General features: G+C 38.6%; 1 protein-coding gene across 1 annotated transcript in view; it reads right to left on the reverse strand.

The window, feature by feature from the left end:
- gna12a (guanine nucleotide binding protein (G protein) alpha 12a) overlaps positions 1-19,043 on the reverse strand; it is a 31,181-nt gene extending 12,138 nt beyond the window's left edge. The window contains exons 1-2 of the mRNA XM_059333921.1: positions 18,298-19,043; positions 7,920-8,138 (exon numbers count right to left, since the gene is read on the reverse strand). Of these exons, the coding sequence (XP_059189904.1) occupies positions 7,920-8,138; positions 18,298-18,615 (537 nt within the window). The 5' untranslated portion in view covers positions 18,616-19,043. The remainder of the gene's footprint in view (positions 1-7,919; positions 8,139-18,297) is intronic.
- Positions 19,044-19,261: the final 218 nt, after the last annotated feature.

Raw genomic sequence — 19,261 nt, forward strand, 5'->3', positions numbered from 1 at the left:
TGTAAGTTTGCTCTTTGGTGTGGATTTTAAGAAGTAATTTCTTATTAAACAATGGTTGGTGAATAACGGCTAAATGTTCAGTCCATCACACACACATGCTCCAAAAGAAGACTCATAGGAAGGGATATGCAACACCCAAATCCAGATGTGGGGACGCACAGAAAAATATTTTGGCCATTCTGTAAACATCTACTAGATAAAGTTACATACTGTTCTGTAGGCTACGAGCTTAATGTTAACTCATAAAATGCAGCAGCAGAGACGACCAGGTTGAAATCTCATAGTCGACCATATGTGGTGTGTGTGTGTGTGTGTGTGTGTGTGTGTGTGTGCTGCAGCATTTATAGACTCCTTACATCTTAGCAGGGCTTCAAAGTTTCCTATACAGTCTGATCTTATACCTCCTTTGTTCAGGATGTCTGTGCTGCTGAAGACAAGAGCAGCAGTTTACCGTCACAGCGTGATATACAGCCTTGTTTTCGTCAGGCAGAGGTTTTTAGTGTTTATGTCCTATATCAAACTGCGTGTTATCTGGGTGTGGTGGGAACACAGAACAAGTAAACAAAATCCCTGCATGTGTTCACTTTCAGTTTGTTTTTCTCTCACTATCTCCACCTCTCTTTTACTGCTCTTCTCTAATTTTCCACTCCTTCTCTTTCTTCCTCTCATCAGACTCTCTCTCTCTCTCTCTCTCTCTCTCTCTCTCTCTCCTCCCCCCCTGTCAGCCTGTGGCTCCGCTCCAGTCATGCCTGGGAAAAGCTGACTGTGGTATCCCCGGAAAACCTCTCAGAGAGCGGAGAGAAGCTGGGGGTGGGGGTGGCGAGCATCTAACTCAGCACATTTACTCCACAGTAGACATTTTGGTTTTTCTTACTTTGAGGGGAAAGAAGGCGGCTGTTATAGTGTATTTCTCTTATTGTCAACAAATCCCACAAAAAGATCAAATGACTCAATACTTTCCAGTTTCCCTGTCTGTGACACTCAGCCCCAGAGCATATCTGTTCCTTCTGAAGTTGTACATCTTTAGAACGGGTTACAACATACTTTCATTTTTGAAAACAAGCTTAGTGATCAGCAAAGGTAGAGAGGAGGAAAACAAGAGAAAAATGTGCATTTTTGAGAACATCTTATAGTAACAGACCCACAAGGAAATCCCTGTTGGTTTTTCAAATGTGCATGTGAGAACGGGTCATAAGACCTTATTACACATGCAGTCAGGAACATTTCCTGAGCAGGGATCGATATTAAAGACCTAGTAACATTTTATGGAAAATATCTGAGTGGTCTGAGCAGCAAAACAAATACTGAAGTGATTTGTATTGACATGAAAAAATGACATGCTCTAAGCCTGCAATCTTTCAAAAGTCCATCAGGGGGCGACACCGTCGGTTGCAAAAGAAGTCCGGTCCTATCTATCTTACTTAAAAATGCTCGTGGCAAGATTATGGTCTCAGTCGCTAGTTTCAGGTCTTCTTCAAGATAATATGATGTTAATTATTTAAATAATTGTCTCGTTGTGAAGAAAATAGAGGATCCAGCCATAGATCCAATGTCTATGGTCTCTTTCAGTTTCAAAGAACAAAGATGGCGACTGATGTAATGCCAAACTCAGTGTTTGTTTACATTATTGTCTTTTGACGAAATTCAAGAAAACGAACATGTTAGGAGAGAAGTTTGTGCTGCTTATCCTGAAATACCTTGTTTTGCTGTTGTAACATTTCACAATTATCAACCACAGAGGCGGTCAGACCAAAATCAGCATTGCTTGCAAGTGAGCAATGCCAGAATTTTGAACATAAGACCCAGGTTGAAGAAGAAAAACATTTTACATAAATACAGCAGGATGGCAAAACAGCACATATTAGGGAATTCTTATAATTAAAAAGAAAATAATGACATTATTCCCCCCCAAAAAACTCTTTACAAGTTTAAATTTATGAGAAAATTACTTTATAATCTCAGGCCCCGTTCACACGAGGACGGTCTGAACAGAAGACGCAAAAGTGGCGTCGCGTCTTCACTTTTTATTCCTCGTTTAGACGAGCATTTTCGGGAGGAAATCTGCGTGCATACGGTGATGCAAAAGTGTGTGAAATTCGATTGTATGCATGCCAGGGGGCATCACTTAAAGCGATAAGAGCATCTTTGGGCATGCAGAAGTTTTCACGCCACACATTTTCATCAGATACTCCTTCCACAAAGTTATCCACCATCCACTAGATCTCCCAGGTCTCGTTCACAGCCGTCTGGCTTGCCTCTGACGAATTGCTGCATCCAAAATGTGATAGAGGTAATTAAAGATCCTTCTCTGTTCACTAATACTATCTCTACATATCCTGTACATTTGGTGGAAAGACTCCTGTAAGTTTTATAAGAGCTGCCAGAGCAGCTTGAAGGTCTGACGCATGGAAATAATCCCACGTTTGTTTATTTTCCTGTACTGGAGCATGTATGAGCGTATTTAACTTTTCCACTTTGGAAGGTGGTTTCAGATTTTTGCGTCTTTAAGCCCCCAAAACGCCGTCACCGTCTAAACGAAAGGCACTTCCAATAAAATATTTTGTCGTATTCGTATCGTATTTTGTAAACGGGGCCTCAGATAATGTTTTTTTCTTCATAAATATACGTGAGTTTTTCTTGTACATTTGTGACTTTAATCTTGAAAATTGTGAGTTTTTTCTCCATATGTTGCCCGCTCCCCCTTCTTTTCTTTTTTTTATCTATAAAGACTGTTGTAGGAGTGTGTAAGTGGAATTTATAGTGTAGTTTTTTGACAACAATAGAGATTAATGGCACAGAGGAATAAGATGTTTCCGACTTTAGATACACACACAATACTTGTTCATTCTTTTTTAGAATTTGTTAAAAATAAGAAAAACCCCAGAATATCACGGGCCTTATCCTTTAAGCCGGAGCGATGTCTGTGAGCCTGTGCAGCTGTACAACACTGGCTTTATCATACAGCGGCTCCAGATAAGACACGGCAGTCTGACCCAGAGCTGTGCACTGACATCTCACACACTCTTACAGTATGTTAAGTGAGAGGGAGACGGAAGTGGCTTCTGTCTGACTCCAGATACTTGTGTCACTGATAAATGTGTAACAAGGTAAAAGGTCAAACGTACATCTCTGAACAGACAGTAGAGCAGCTGTGTCACTTCCACTAAAGTACAGAATGAACTTGCAGCTACGCAGCCGAAACAAACTGCCTGATGAAAACAAAAGCAGCTGGTGAGGCCGTGAGACGTTCGCTATGTTGACAATTTGAGACATTCACCATGTTGACAATATGGTTAATGATCACTCACGACATTCTGTTGAAACATGAAGTGTCATTAACAATCTGTCTGGCCCTTCACCGCATATTTGTAGACACTTATAGAGTAACTTGTAAAAACAAGTGGTTCTCCAGCTGTTCTGTTGTTCACAAATTGATCTGTAAACTACAGTGAGTGGCTGCTTTAAACAAGTCTCCGTTTGTTTGAGCGAAGAAAGAGGAGACACAAACAAAAGAGCTGCAGGCTATCCTGCGTTACTCTTTCTTCAATTGGACAGTTTTATATGTTATAATTAAGCATTTCAATATCTCTTTAAACCTGCATGAATTGTTTTGTTGCCACTTGGCGTCACTGCAACAAGCTTTAAACTCAGAATTGACACATTATAATGTAGAGTCATGTCAGGCCAATGTTCTAGAGGCTGGGTCATTAATTTTGTTTTATTTTCAATTCAGATTCTGGCTTTCAACGATCATCACCTCACATATTTGAGGCAAAATGATTGTTGTGCTGCATTCTGTTTCACAATGTTTCTCTTGTTTGGTCTTGTGTTATAAACCCAGAGTGCCTCTTTTCATACAGCGATCTGCTTTCACACGTTTCTGCTGAGTTACTGACTGAAATATATTGAATATAGTTTACAGTTGGTTGTTGCAGTGCACTACAACATATTCAATTAAATTAATTCTGGTCTAGTTTATTTTTATAATGTTTAAGAGCTGTCAATTCAGAGAAAAAACCCAATTAATTGCACATTTTGCTGTGATTATTTGAAATTACCCACTTTTTTTATTTTATTAAGACACTAGCTTATAATAATGGGTATTTGTCTGTAAAGAGGAGACTCGTGGGTACCCTTTTCATTCAGATATGTTGAGGTCAGAGGTCAAGCGACCCCTTTGAAAACAGTTTTTCCCTTGCCAAAAATGTAGCTTAAATTTGGAGAGTATAGTTAGTACACATGATACAAGTATCTTCTCTGTTGGTTTAGAACTCAGTGTTTTAAAGAGAAACCCACCCCATCTATAATAAGCCATACTAACCAAAGTAATTGTCATGCTTTTTGCCATAATCGAGCCATTTCCACCAACTCCTGAGAGAAATATCTGACTCTCTTGTTGCAAAATGCTCCCTGATGTTCACCAGATAGTTGCTTACTTTGTCTGTCTGTGGGTTCGTCACTACCAGTGAGCCCGTTGTACGCACACACAGTCATTTAATCCATTGTAATTTTAACATGTTGATTAGATCAGCTTTAACTCTGAAATGTAAATGTCTTATTGGCCTAAATCAAAAACTAGCACTTCAGCAGAAACAAGCTCGCAGCCACCCAAATGACACAATATAAAATTGTCTTAATTATTTGATTTAAAAAAAAAAAGAAAAACAAATCATGTCACCTTTTGATGAGTTTTCAACTTGTGAAAGCAGTAACATTACAGGAACAGGAATGTAAAGGGTGACGGTTAGCTGACGAAAGACACTTTTAGAGAGCAAACCAATCACAAGTTTCCTCTGATTAAGTATTTGAAACTGTGAAAAGAAATTGTCTAGCAAGCTACCGGGCAATCCACAGAGAAATGCAGATTGTCTGTGTTCAGAAACTGTGTCTTTAAACATGCCCTAAGGACTTCTATAAGACTGTGATGTCACAACTGTCATATATATATATATATATATATATATATAAGTAGAAAGTGCCACTACAGTGCTGTTGCAGTCATTCTCCGGCTGCAATGATGGTGCAGAGAAGCTGAGAGTGCAGATGTAGAAGACCTGGAAACACGAACCAATCAGAGCAGACTGCACGCTCACTGAGAGTGAATATACTGAGAAGGACATTATAGGGAGAATAAAAGTGTGTTAACAGGTTTTAGTACAAAACACAAGTATGAACTTGAATATTAACAAAATATGTCTTCTGTTTATCTGCTCCTGCCACTGTGTGTCACTACAGCAGAAACAAGCTCTCAGCCACCAAAATGATACGATATGAAATTATCCAATCTGATAAAAAGTGTCATGTCACCTTGTGATAAGTTTTGCAAGTCCTCAGAACTCAAAGAGCACCTCACTCTGATATTTGGCTGAGAAAAGGTGCCTTAAAAAAATCCTGATTTAAACATCCTTTATGGGTTTTTTCTCACTGTGACTACTTATAGAGTGAAAAGGGGATCAGTGATTTGAGCAACCCACTAATTTTGTCTAATGACGTGTTTAATATATTAGGGTTAAAAGTGGAAGAGAATGACAGCGCAGTCTGCGAGTCGTTTCAGGTTGTGTTTGGTGCAGTGTAGCGTGGCAGATGAAACTCCGCAGGGCTCCACTTCAGCGGCTCCATTTCAAGTCAAGAGAAAAATAATTACATCTTTGGAGAGTTTCCAAACACAAAAACATGAGCAAGGTAAGTTATGCAGAAAAACAATGAATACTTCCACGGGCTTCTCTCGCTGCAGCGCTCCTTCACTGTGACTTCTTTCTCTAGTTGACAGGTAAAAAACATTTCTGATATTATCCAGTTACTTCCTCTGGAGTTTGGAGCGCGGCACTTGTTATTAGCTTTGTGTCTGCTGGCTGCGGTAAATCAGTTACCGTGCAGATACGTGCGACTCCAGACTGCTGACGTTACTGAGGTGATGTGGAAATATTTATGGATATGAGGGTATATTTTTTGTTTGTGTTAAAGGTTATTTTAGCATTATTAATCAATTTGTCAGCTTACAGGAGAGTGAGACACAAATGAATGATAGGTAACAAATATCCTGTTGGTTAACTTTTTGTATTTCTTTGCCACCACATAGACAGAGAGAAGGCAGTCCTGAGTCCGAACTGGTCATCTGATAATGTTTGGCACATTAAATATGACGCATCAGCCAGTGATCTATGACTGATCATGACTCCTGATCAGTGAATGAACTGGAAACTGTTTTTTAATGTCATAACAGCCATGAGAGGATTTAGTGTCAAAGGGAATACATGAGTGTGGGATCTGCTTGAGTACTTCAAGGACTTTTTTAAAGGTTTTAACCCTCCTGTTATGGTTGTTTCTCAGGAACAGCAACAATGCTTAACTATCCAAAAGTCTCAGAACCCCAAAAAATCCCAATAAAAATTGTTTATATTTCGTGATTACCTCCATTCCTAACCTTTTCAATCAATATTTTGTGCAATGGTGTTCTTCACCTCTCACAGATCAGGTTCATTGAGGATAATTCACTCGTTTTTCTTTAAAAAAATGCACTTTTTAAAGTGACTTTTTATGTACATTGAAAAGACCTACATATAAATACAGTAGTTCTAAAAAATGACACTGAGTTTTAGAAAATTTTATTTTACATTTTTCTTTTTTTTCTTTTATGGAGTGATGTTGATAAATTAACTTAAGTCACGTCTTCTGTTCAGGGTCAGATTGACCACTGAACAGTATCTATGTAATATAAACATGCAAATATGGGAAAAGAACCATTTTCATTTTATTTATTTATTTATTTTTATATAACAGGAGGGTTAAAGCAGGTACAATGAGTTTTTAACTGGTAATGATTTTGATGCCTCTATATGACCTGCATGAGAAAACAAGACCATCAGCGAGAGGATTGACTGTTTCTATATAGTTTTTCTTATTTCCTGTCACAGGGTCGCTTCCCTTTGAATCAAACAAAAAAGATCCAAGGCACACAGACCAGAAGAGCCTGTGTTTACACTTTCAGAGTCAAACTTTGAAAGTGGGAGCAGGGGGAGATTTGTCTTAGACTAGCATAAAAATTAGGTTTGTCTTTCTCTCACTCGCTTCTGAAAACAAATCAGATCAGATAAAAATCTTTAGTATGTGAGGGGGTGGTAAAACTTTTCAACACAAAATGAAAGATCTTTGTAGTTAGTCTAAGGGGGGTTTGATATTGTTAAAAAACTTTCTGATAAAGGCAGTTCATTAACCTTGTAGAAACAGGAATGGCTTCAACTTTTGACTTTTTTCTCTCATTTTTCTTTCCTGGATATGAGAATGAATCATAATTATAGAAAAGAATGTTTTGGGTGAGCAGCTGTCATTAGAATTTTATAACATAATCCACTGGAGAACCCAGAAATTTGCAAATATGCCAGTCATAATTTTGGCGAAATGTGTAAAATTGATGCTATGTTATGTTGTGGGTCAAGTTGACCCATTTCAAAGTTAAAAAATAAAAAAAGTATTTATTCATAAAAAGACAAAATGATCAAAAACTCAATGTCATGTAAAACCATTATATTTTATATGTAGGTCTTTTCAATGTACATTAAAAAAGTTTTAACATGCATTTTTTATGAAAAACAAGTCCTCATTGAACCTGATCTGTGAGAGCTAAAGAACACCATTGTACTAAATATTGATAAAAATGGTTAGTAATGGAGTTATTCATGGAATAATGTTTATTGGGATTTTTTAGTTTCTGACATTTTTGGATAATTAACCATGCCCTGGGTCAAATTGAGCCACGAACATTATTGATGTTCCTGAGAAACAAACATAACGGGAGGGTTAAATATTTCCCTTGCATATTGCATGTTTCTCTTGCAGCAGTGCAGGCATCTCAACCAATGCATGGAACAAACTTGGAGATAAAAAGGTGGGAACTGTATATTGCGGGTTAATCTACTCACCAGTTGGAACTCAGAGCGTCTTGCGTAGGCCTCCTGGATGCCAGCGTCCGCCCAGAGCGCGCTCAGTGCCATCACGTACAGCTGAAACTCACTGGGCTCCACCCCCGAGCCGCCCACGCGCCCCTCCCACGACATCACCAGCATGCCCTGCTTCTCGTTCTCGCAGGCCTGCCAGCCGATGCCCAGCTTGTCCCGGGCATCCACCAGCACACGCATGCCCTGCAGAAACACACAATCAGTGCATGAGTACATGAGCCTGACTGTGGCGAAGCGCTGCAGCAGCTGCTTTCTCTAATGTCAGCAATATTTCCTGAGCGCACAGAGGAAAAAAGACTCCTACTGCATGTGCTGCTTCCTGGGAAAAACGTCAACACAGAGTCTAGTGTTACTGGTAAACATGGAGTAACTTTAACACTGCAGCACATGTGTCCAACACACACACAGTCAAACATATGCATGTGTGGTTTTCTGAAGAGAACCATGTGGACTGATCCGTGTGGGAGGTCTCCTACTGAGTGATCAAACTAACCAACACAGAGTCAATGTTTTTATCTGTCTACTTTTCTGTACAGTATATTTTTATTGCACTTTTTATGAATCCATTCATTTTTATTGCTCCAATTAAGCATCTAATGATTTGTCTGGCAGCAAGTTTGGTCTTTTTTACATGACAGTTAGACCCGTCATTATGTTATAGACGTATTGAGCAGGGGTCGACAGTAACGTCTGCCAGGTTGCAGCCAATACTCGGCCTTTAGATGCCATCAAGAGCAACATATAAAAAGTTGGGACAGCAAAAAGCATATTGGTATTTCATACAACAGGAATTAAGGATGGACACATTTACAAATCAGCTGTGGTGGAAAAGGTATTCAGATCTCTTACTTAAGTAAAAGTACTAATACCACACTGTAAAAGCATCAAGCATCAGCATCAAAATGTACTTAAAGTATTAAAAGTAAAAGTTCTTGTTATGCAGATTGTTCTATATATTCCAAATATGTTATTGTATTATTATTATTGATGCATTTATATAAGCAGCATTTTAATTTTCTCAAAGCAGGGCTCATTTTAACTACTTGCTATACCGTTATGTATAATTAATGTCTAATTACTTTAAATTATCATGTTTTATGTTGAATCTGGACCTGAAAAGTAACTAAAGCTGTCAGTTAAATGTAGTGGAGTAATAAATACAATATTTACCTTTAAAATGTAGTGAAGTAGAAGTATAAAGTTACATAAAATGGAAATACTCAAATAATGTACCTCATAAATTATACTTGCGTAACGTACTTTGGCATGTTTACGAGACGCACCAGGCTGTCCATTAACTCAAATGTTAACCCATCCACAGCAATATTAGACGATTAAGCTGGAGATATACTTGCTTTTTAATCATGTGGTATCGTACAAAACCAGCTGCATTGTGAACGCTGTTGTTGTCTGTGTACAACGTGTTACTGGAGGTTTTCACTAGGGGGCGCACCTGAGAAATTAGACCATATAGAAGTACCGGATTTGCAGGATGTAAATAACAAACATGGCAACAATCCAGCATGTTGCTATATTTAGAGATACTAGATAGAAGCTTCTAGACTGTCGCTGCTGTATTGTTAAATCAGAGATCACGGCAGAAAAAGTGACAGCAGGGCCTTGTAGATGACATGAAAGGCCGTTAAATCAAGCACTCAATGAAAACAGTGATTACTACTTCTACACTGTCCTGACTGTTCATGTGTATATTGCTTCTTGCAGAAGCGTAGCGTTAATTTCAGGCGATAATGATTCAAACAGATGCATCACATGCATGCAAACAGGAAGTTAACAGCAAGTATATCTCCAGCCTTAGAGTCTAAACAGACAGACATAACTACACCATGATGCAGATTTAAAACAACAACAAAAAAAGACTGAATTCATACTTTATCAGTTCTGTCCACAAGACCAGGCAAAAAACTTTTAAAATGCTTGTTTTCTGAGTCTGGTTCTATCAGAGCTATGCTATGCAGGAAAATTTCAACGTCTGAGGGAGATCTGCACTCTTATCATTATATAAGTGACATAAACTGCTTTTAAATGAGAACAACATCATTTAAGGCAATTATTTCGAGGAAAAATATGTATTCCAACTTAAGTAGTCATCGTGACAGTTTTATTTGTGACTAATATTTATTTTGTCCATTTTGTTGCTTGTTTTTCCTTAACATTTTATCTTCTCTTTGCTTATTTTTTATGGCTTAAAAATTGACTCCCAAAGCATCTCAAAGTTCAAAATGTTCTGTATTATTAACAACTGTTTGCTTTATTTATTGATTGAATCAACAGAGGACTCGCCAGCAAACAGTATCAGTGAACTGCGAGGCGCTTCAAAGGTCAAAGTAGGTTAAAGGATGTGAGTGTATGTGTGTGTTTGTGTGTGTCAATGAGTCATGACCACCTAACCCCCTGTGCAATCGTCAAGTCTGGTCAAGTTTATTTGTACAGCTCAATATCGCATTTAATGAGGCTTTACAGGCCCACAACATGAACAGCTGCCAACCCAGCTCAACCTACAAAGACGAGGAAAATCCTTTAAAAAAAAAAAAAAGAACCAAGGAAAAAATCTGGAAGACATGAAGTTCAAAGAGAGATTCCCCCCTCGTAAGATACAGTAGATCAGTAGCGTGTGTGACAGGAGGTGTGTGTGGGTGTGAAAAAGGCAAAAACAACAACTTAAAAGAAGGATGTGACAGTTTGTAGACTAATACAGCTAATATGTGTGTGTGTTGTGTGAACTTGTGTGTCTGACTGTGATGCTCCTTTGTGACTAACTGGTGTGTGTTTAAGTCTGATCCTTCATTTAAAACTTTTCTTTTCAGTGCTGATTTATGTTTTTATAAGTAGGAATGAGTAAGACTGACACAGAGACATGTGTGTTATCATAATCTGACACACATGCAGGTCGAACGGCAGCTTGTTGGCAGCAAAAGAACTAACAGCGAGTCACTGTGAGTGAGCTTTGAGTCACATCCACTCATCATTATAAACATGTTGTCTGTCTATGAGCCAACCTGAACCTGATCAACTTACAAATCTGTGTATTGGTAGCACGATACTCCACAGCCTGGAGTGTCTCCCTTCCTGTTTGTCCACCTTGGGATAGTTTGGATTTTTTTAAGTGGAGTTGAATGAGGGATTTCATGCAGAATTATCAACATAAAGCTACAGTCATGAAAAAAAATATTAGACCATTGTTTTCTTCAATTTCTTGTTCATTTAAGATAGACAGATAGATAGATAGATAGATAGATAGATAGATGGATGGATGGATGGATGGATGGATGGATGGATGGATGGATAGATAGATAGATAGATAGATTGATAGATAGATAGATAGATAGATAGATAGATAGATAGATAGATAGATAGATAGATAGATAGATAGATAGATTACTTTATTCATCCCCGAAGGGAAATTCGGTTGTCACAGCAGTCCGGTATTCAAGTAAAATAAAATACAATAGAATAAAATACTAAGGTAGAATAAATAAATAAAAACAACAATAGAAAAAAAAACACAGAATAGAACAAGGACACTTAAGAAGTTAAAAAAAGAAGATCAGTTGGTAGGTTGGCAAGATGATGGTAATTATACTGATGATATGATGGTAACAATGCCATAGTGACTAGACAGTATATAATAATAATAATAATAATAATAATAATAATAGTACAGTATATAATAGTAGTAGTATAAATTAAATGCCTGGTACAACTAAATGTATATTTGTTTGGACAAATATAGTGAAAACAACAAAAATAGCTCATAAGAGTTTAATTTAAGAGCTGATATCTAGACATTTCCATGGTTTTCTTGATAATGATTTTGGTTATTATCAATAATATAATTTTTTCCATGACTGTAAGTAATGTACTGCTGTGGACAGGACTAGCGGTAAAACATAGTTTAGCCCATATTAGTTTAAGTTTAAGCTCTATTTACAAAACTTTCATCCCTTTATCTTGCTGTCAGACAGACTGTCTGATGGGGAACTGAAGCTTGTATCTTCACTCGCTTCAAAGCCACCAGACTCCTTTGACAAAAAAAATCATTTAGTCTCGCAGAACACACAAGATGTTGGTCGACTTCTGCCATCAGTTAGTTGGTTTGTGTAATCGTGTGACTTTGATGTTTTAAAGGTCTAGTTCGGATTCGCCAAAGTCACACAATAACACAAAAAAACAAACTTTATGGAGGCAGAAGACCTTCTTTAGCTTGATTAAATGACTGTGTTTGTCAATGGAGTCTGGTGGCTTTGAAGAGACAGTCATCTGATCATTACTCTAATATAACATACACTTAAACTGATATTAATTTTTGGTGGCTATAATATGTTTTACTGCTGCCTAGAGATGGGGGAAAAAAATGATACAGCATAGTATCACATGGGAACATCGATTCATGGCCGCCAAGTATGGATATTTAGCCTTCGGACGGCTGGGGGGCCGGCAGTATTTTCGCCCGTCTTTTTTGTTTTCCGGTGGAATCTGTAGCAGGCTCACTATAAGGAATATACTGGAGATAGACTGGTATCATATGAAACTAGAAGATCTAAAGAATCTATAGACACCATGTGTGTCAGGATATCGTGTCAGGATGTTGTTGAAATAACGCTGCAAAGTACGGCTTTTTTATGTTTCATTCAACAAAATTCAGAGCAGTGAAGCTTAAAGTTGAGGAAAGTTTGATAAAATGCTGCAGTTGTTGTCGTCCATACATGTTTGATATCAGTTGAGTTCAGTTTGACTGAATACTTTGTTGGTCAGTCTGTGGGTTTGACTCTCATTGTGGAGACTGAAGTGAGATGAATAGACTGAGAATTTTCTCTTATTTGACAAAACAATTCTTGATTTAATTTAATTTTGTGGACACAAAATGCAGTTAATCAATAATATCGTATGGTGACTCAAGTATCGTGGGGCCTCTGCTGATTCACATCTCTACTGCTGCCCCCGTCCTGAGCTGTACATTGACCTTTGTTGTTTTCTCTCCACCATTTCCACTCTCTACCCTACACTGTCAAACAAAGGCAAAAATGCTGAAAAAACACAACAACTTGACCTGTTTCAAAGACTGCTCCAAACTGTTACCTAAATTGGGAGTATCTTCCTTCCCATGATGTAATGTGAGCTGAGTTTTTTTATTATCTTATTATCAGGGGATCCTCGTCCACTTACATAGTCAGGAACTATCACATGTCCACGTCATGTCCCTTCAGCTTTTGCACTTATGGAAAAACTGTAAATAATGGAAGTCATGCTTAAAACTGTCCTTTTTCTTCTTTTTTTCTCTTTCTAGATATGCTGCTTTAAAGATAAATGGGCGTTATAAAGATGCCTTTGCCTTTATCCTAGTGGACTCTTAACCAGTTTCACAATTGTAAACTCAAGTGTAATTAACCTTAATCCTAGTTCACCACTGGCATTTAAACTTTGCTGTGTGAGGATGACTCACTGGTCATAAACATGGAAAATTTTGACTTTTACGAGCTGATAAGGGAACACGAACGCTACATTTGTTTTGGTCTCTGTGAGGCTGTAGGTCCTCTCTGAAGGACACGTCTATATGGACTGTGTCGTTTAAAAGATAAAGACTCTGTCTGTAAAAGCCTGTCTGTACGAGAAAAGAAGTGGTTTGTATCAAATCAAACAACAATAGAAAAAAACACAGAATAGAACAAGGACACTTCAGAAGTTAAAAAAAGAAGATCAGTTGGTAGGTTGGCAAGATGACGGTAATTATACTGATGATATGATGGTAACAATGCTATAGTGACTAGACAGTATATAATAATAATAATAATAATAATAATACAGTATATAATAGTAGTAGTATAAATTAAATTTGTTTGGACAAATATAGTGAAAACAACAAAAATAGCTCAAAAGAGTTTAATGTAAGAGCTGATATCTAGACATTTTCATGGTTTTCTTTATAATGATTTTGGTTATTATCAATAATATGTTTTTTTCCATGACTGTAAGTAATGTACTGCTGTGGACAGGACTAGCGACAAAACATAGTTTAGCTAATCAAAAGGGACGTAAGGCCGCATTTGGATGTTCACATGAAAAGTTGCAGAAATATTTGCGTGAAGGATTAAAAAAGAAAGCTGGAGAGACGGTTCTTGTGTGCCACTGGCCTTCAGTAGTATCTCACCACAGGGGGATAGAAAAACATAAAAACCTGAACTATGAACTGAAGGCTTGTATCCTCACAGCCATGACGTCCTCAGTGATATTATTAGCAGTCGCCAACGGTGGCAGCTGGCTGGGACTGAAAAAATCTCTGTTTCATTTATCACTATTGTGTAATTACAAAGTAGCTCCGTTCCGAAGTCATGTTGTCCGCTCCACAAACTGTGCTGCCCTCCTCCTCTCACACGGAGCCCCCCACAATCTGTTCCCCTCTGTACAGTAGACATCAAAAACTGTCCAAAAATACAGCTGAAGGCAGGTAACCTCCTCCCTATGCCCCGCTGCAACAAACACGCTTAAAGTAGTAATTAACCTCTTTAATCCGTGCAATTCTATCAGGACAAACAGTGCCGAAAGCTACAGAGCTTTATTTTAAATTCTAGTCGTGACCCCAGTTTAGTTTACAACTTTACAGTTTAGAAAAATGCTGAGTTGGTCCGCAGGATGTGACCCACAGGGAGGCCAAGGGGAGCTTGGATCCTCTTAAGAAGACATGAGCTTCCTTAAAAACATAGTTTGTGGAATTTCAGAAATTCTGACGATATTTTTTGCTATGCATTTCTATTTTTCTCTATCTTCACCACCATGGATCTCAGGTAAAATCCTGCTATTATTGATGCACCTAATCGCTAATTCACTTAACCCTCCTGTTATGTTGTGGGTGAAATTGACCTATTTCAAAGTTTAAAAAAATACAAATAAATAGCGAACAAAATGTTTTCATAAAAATAAAAAAATAAAAAATCAATGTCATGTAAAACTATTATATTTTATATGTAGGTCTTCCTAATGTACATTAAATTAAAAAAAAAATATTATTTATATTAAATTAAAAGTTTTAACATGCATTTTTTTATGAAAAAAGAGTGAATTATCCTCATTGAACCTGCTGTGTGAGAGGTAAAGAACACCATTGCACTAAATATTGATTGAGATGGTTAGTAATGGAGTTTTTAAGAAAAATATAAACAATGTTTATTGGGATTTTTTAGTTTTTGACACTTTTGGATAATTAAACATGTGTTGGGTCAAATTGACCCACAATCATTTTTGCTGTTCTTGAGAAACAAACATAACAGGAGGGTCATATATACAGGCCTGCATGTTTTATTTTGTAATAATTGTGCTCATCTGTATGTGTCGAGGAGCTTTAACCTGTGGATGAGAACTCAACCCCTTGAAGGCAGACTGCTGTGCTCTGTTTTTGACCTAACGTTCATTCAGTTGTGTGTTTATACTGTGGACTGTTATCCTATTTGATGCTTATTTGAGCAGGTAAACTACAAATAACCTACATCAATTTGCACAGTATACCGTGCCCTGCTTCAGTTGGCCATATTGTCTCACACTGTGATCTCTGTTTGTGACCCCCCTGCCATGTGGAGGCTTAATTTGGTCTGATTATCACATATCAGATTAACTGACATGAAGCAGGTGTCGGCCTGCATGCTTGCAGCTGTAAATCTGCCTAAAAGCGAGCATCCCTGAAAGTTGTGGTATAGTTTGCACACTGACTTGATTCACAAGGCTTGACAGAGTTACCAGCAGTTTTTTTAATTCCTGAGAAAAATCAATAAATCCACCTTGACAGGGATTAGACCAGAGATTTATCCCTTAGTAAAGTATGATTACTGAGATTTAAGGAGCAGGACCACACCTGAACTCCACCCCCGTGTTATTTATGTTTATAAGCCTAATTGTGCCGCACACCTTGGTTTCGACTTTCAGTTTTATCCCTACTTAACTTCCCACATTGGTCTCTTTCTCTATCATCGGGTTCCCATGAAGGGAGGGGGCCTCTGCACCCGCAGGTGAGGCTGATCCACACGCAACTGTTCAGGTAATATCCCACTAAATACACCAACCATCCTCAGTTTAACTCAGTGAATCATATCCGGTATATGGTGTCATGAAATACCTGGAAATATGCACTAATGGTACATTTTGTAACCATTATAATTGCATGTGTTTGTGCAGTTGTTTACCACTGATTCCTGTATTTTCTGCTCTTGGTGACCAATCAAGTGTTGATGTTTCATGACATTATTTATTTGATATTTTTCCTATTAGTGCTAAAACGATAACTTGGTCTCTCTCCCCGCCTCCCTACACTTTTATTCTTAGACGACTCAAACAATTTTGTTGAATAAATGCTTGTGATTTAATTAAAAGATGTGTAAAACTGAGTTTCTCCACAAAGAGTTATGCAAAAGCACCACTTTAAATCTTGTGTTTACCATACATGTGCACATACGTTTTTAAATCAGTCATTTGGCATGAAAAAAGCATAAAAAACTGCTTTACAACTAAAGAAATCTTGATGTGACGACTTAGACAAAAAAAAACAAAGTGTTTTTATTTACCAGAATGGAGATGAAAGATACATTTTATATTGTTAACTTTGTTGATTCCTCACGATAAATGTGAAGCGAATATCTAATTTCATGACAGCCCTGGGAGAAACAAGAATCAATTAGTCAAGAAAATAATTGCCCAATTAATCAGTAATCAGTATTTGAATATAAACTGAATACTTTGTGGTTTTGGACTGCAGACTGGGCCAAATAAGTAATTAGAAGACTTGACTTTGAACGTCTGCCACCATTTTCTGACATTTTATAGACTAAATGAGTATTGGAGTAATTTTGAAATTAATCAAGAGATTAACTGTTAATTAAAATAACTATTACTTCCACCCTAATAGTAATATTGTAAATAGCGACAGGGTGGGTCAAGAGATTACAGGCATGTAGTATCATGCTGTGTTGGAGAAGACGCCCTTTATTGTCAAAAACGCACAACATTCATGTTGTATTGCAATTCTTACTGAAATCATGTGATTTCTTGCTGTTTTTGCCTCTCCTATGCCGCCCTACACATCCTACATTGTGTGTTTTTCAGGAGGTTAAGCGGCGGTGAGGAGGAGGAGGGGGTCCTGTTGGTAGTGTGGCCCGAGACAGCACCGCCACTGTATGCGGGTGTTCAGGGGAGGGTATTGTTGTACACTGCCTGGGCTGTGTAGCAGTGCAGGCTCTTATCATCCTCGTCTGGGCTGTGTGGCACTCAGGGCGGATGTGCTCATCCCTCAGGAATAGTCTGGTATTGTTAGCTGGTGAAGGAGGCCCAGCCATGACAGCAAACAAAGGGACAGCAGCACACTTCAGGATAAAAATATGTACTATGTCAACAAACCTCTATGTGTGTGTGTGTGTGCGTCTGTGCGTGCACGTGCGAGTGTGTGTTTGAGTGAGTGTGTCTGTGAGCCTCAACTGTGGAATAAAGTACTGCAAATAATGATTAGTTCTACTACTGATTTATCTGCTTAATCAACAATGCATCCATAAAATTGTCAGAAATATTAAAAAATTTCCATCATTTTTTTAGCTTGAGTCCAAAACCCAAATATATATATATTCAGGTCGCATCAATAAAGATAAAGAAAAGCACCAAATCTCTATATTTTGGAGGATGGAAGAATTGATTTTTGACGTTTCCTGGAAACTTAAGACTTAACCTATTAATCAATCAATAAATAGACTAACATCTCAGGTCCCATCAACATATATCTGTGACTAATAGATTAATAGACTAATCTTTCTAGGGCTACCAATCTTTAACTGATTAGTTGACTAATTGGTCCATTTGGTCCGAGTCCACTAAGATTTGTTTAGTCCATTAGTCATTTTTTAATGCTTCTGTCATGCTAAATTACTTATTTCCAAGAAACTTATGAGCACATCCGTGGTAAACACAAGATTTATAGTGGTGCTTGTGATGATGATGCTCTGTGCAGATAATCAGTTTTACAAATTAACTATTCATTGAATCTTATGAGTGTTACCCAACTAGGAATTTCTTTAGTCGAGGAAAACTCTTAAATCTTTAAGCTCTGATCTCCTGAATGTTAGTTTCTCCCACATCCTTGAGTTTAAATGTACTTATTTAACCTGGCCTCATAGGTTATACAGGCCTACTGAAAGAGACCTCTCAGCAAACAAAATATCAATTTGAAAGAAAAACAAAAAGCCAAAATCAGCAGCAGAGAACACAGATTATAAATGTGGTGGTTTAAACTTTGGACTGTCAAGTTTGCCTGAAGGCCCCAGGCTATTTATTTCCCATGAAACCTTGTTCTTACCTTCAGTATATTCTCATAGATAGTGTCCCGGAAATCCAGAAGTGCCTTTTTATCAAACTCTTGCCCGTTAATGATGCGCATCTGTTTGAGGAATGTGGACTTTCCGCTCTCTCCGGCCCCGAGCAGGAGGATCTTCACCAGCCGGCGGACGGCTCTCCTCTCCCGGGCGAGCATCGCGTCTATCTCCCGGCTCCTGCGCCGCGCCTCCCGCTCCTGCGCCGCGTCCCTCTCCCGGCTGCCCTCCTTGCTGCTGCCAGGGTCCCGACTGGCCTCGGCCGGGAGCAGGCAGCGGCTCAGGGTGCGGACCACTCCCGACATGGCGAGTCGTGGGAAAAGTTCACCGAAACTCCAGTGGGAAAATGTTCATTATAGGATGTGACCTCTGGGGTGAAAATGACCCAGTCCGGTTACATCCAGTGGATAAATAACACGATTTCAGCGGATAATTAAATAAAGTCTACATTTAGGATTAAAGGGTGAAGCCGTTGTCTAGTCTCCCACCGGCAGACAACCCGTGTCCATGTTGGGTAGACCGCGCCATCAACACAAATCAGTCCGGATAACAAAAGGAAACAAAGCCGGAAAATGTTCAAAAGATTTTTTTTAAAGTTTCAAAATCGTCTTTGGTCCGTCCTGGTCTGAAAAGTAAAAAGATCTAAAGTTGATCTGAAGTCGGTTTGTCCATCCGGGAGAAAAACAATAGTAAGAAGACACACACACGGGGACAGCCTATCCACTCTCTCACACACACACAGCCAGCGGTGTGTGAACTTGGGCAGCGGAGAGCAGCTCCTCCGGGCGGCGGGGGGACGGACACAGTGACCGGGAGGGCGCCGAGGCTCTGCCGGAGACCACCGACAGGGGGCGCCCACGGACAAAAGAGGGAGGGACGGCAGGGTGACTCAACTTGCTCTGCCTGGGGCCTGGGGTCGCTTTAGCACAGTGGTGGAAAGTAACTAAGTAC

The sequence above is a fragment of the Centropristis striata genome, chromosome 1 (genome assembly GCF_030273125.1).
Source record: "Centropristis striata isolate RG_2023a ecotype Rhode Island chromosome 1, C.striata_1.0, whole genome shotgun sequence".
Classification (NCBI taxonomy): domain Eukaryota; kingdom Metazoa; phylum Chordata; class Actinopteri; order Perciformes; family Serranidae; genus Centropristis; species Centropristis striata.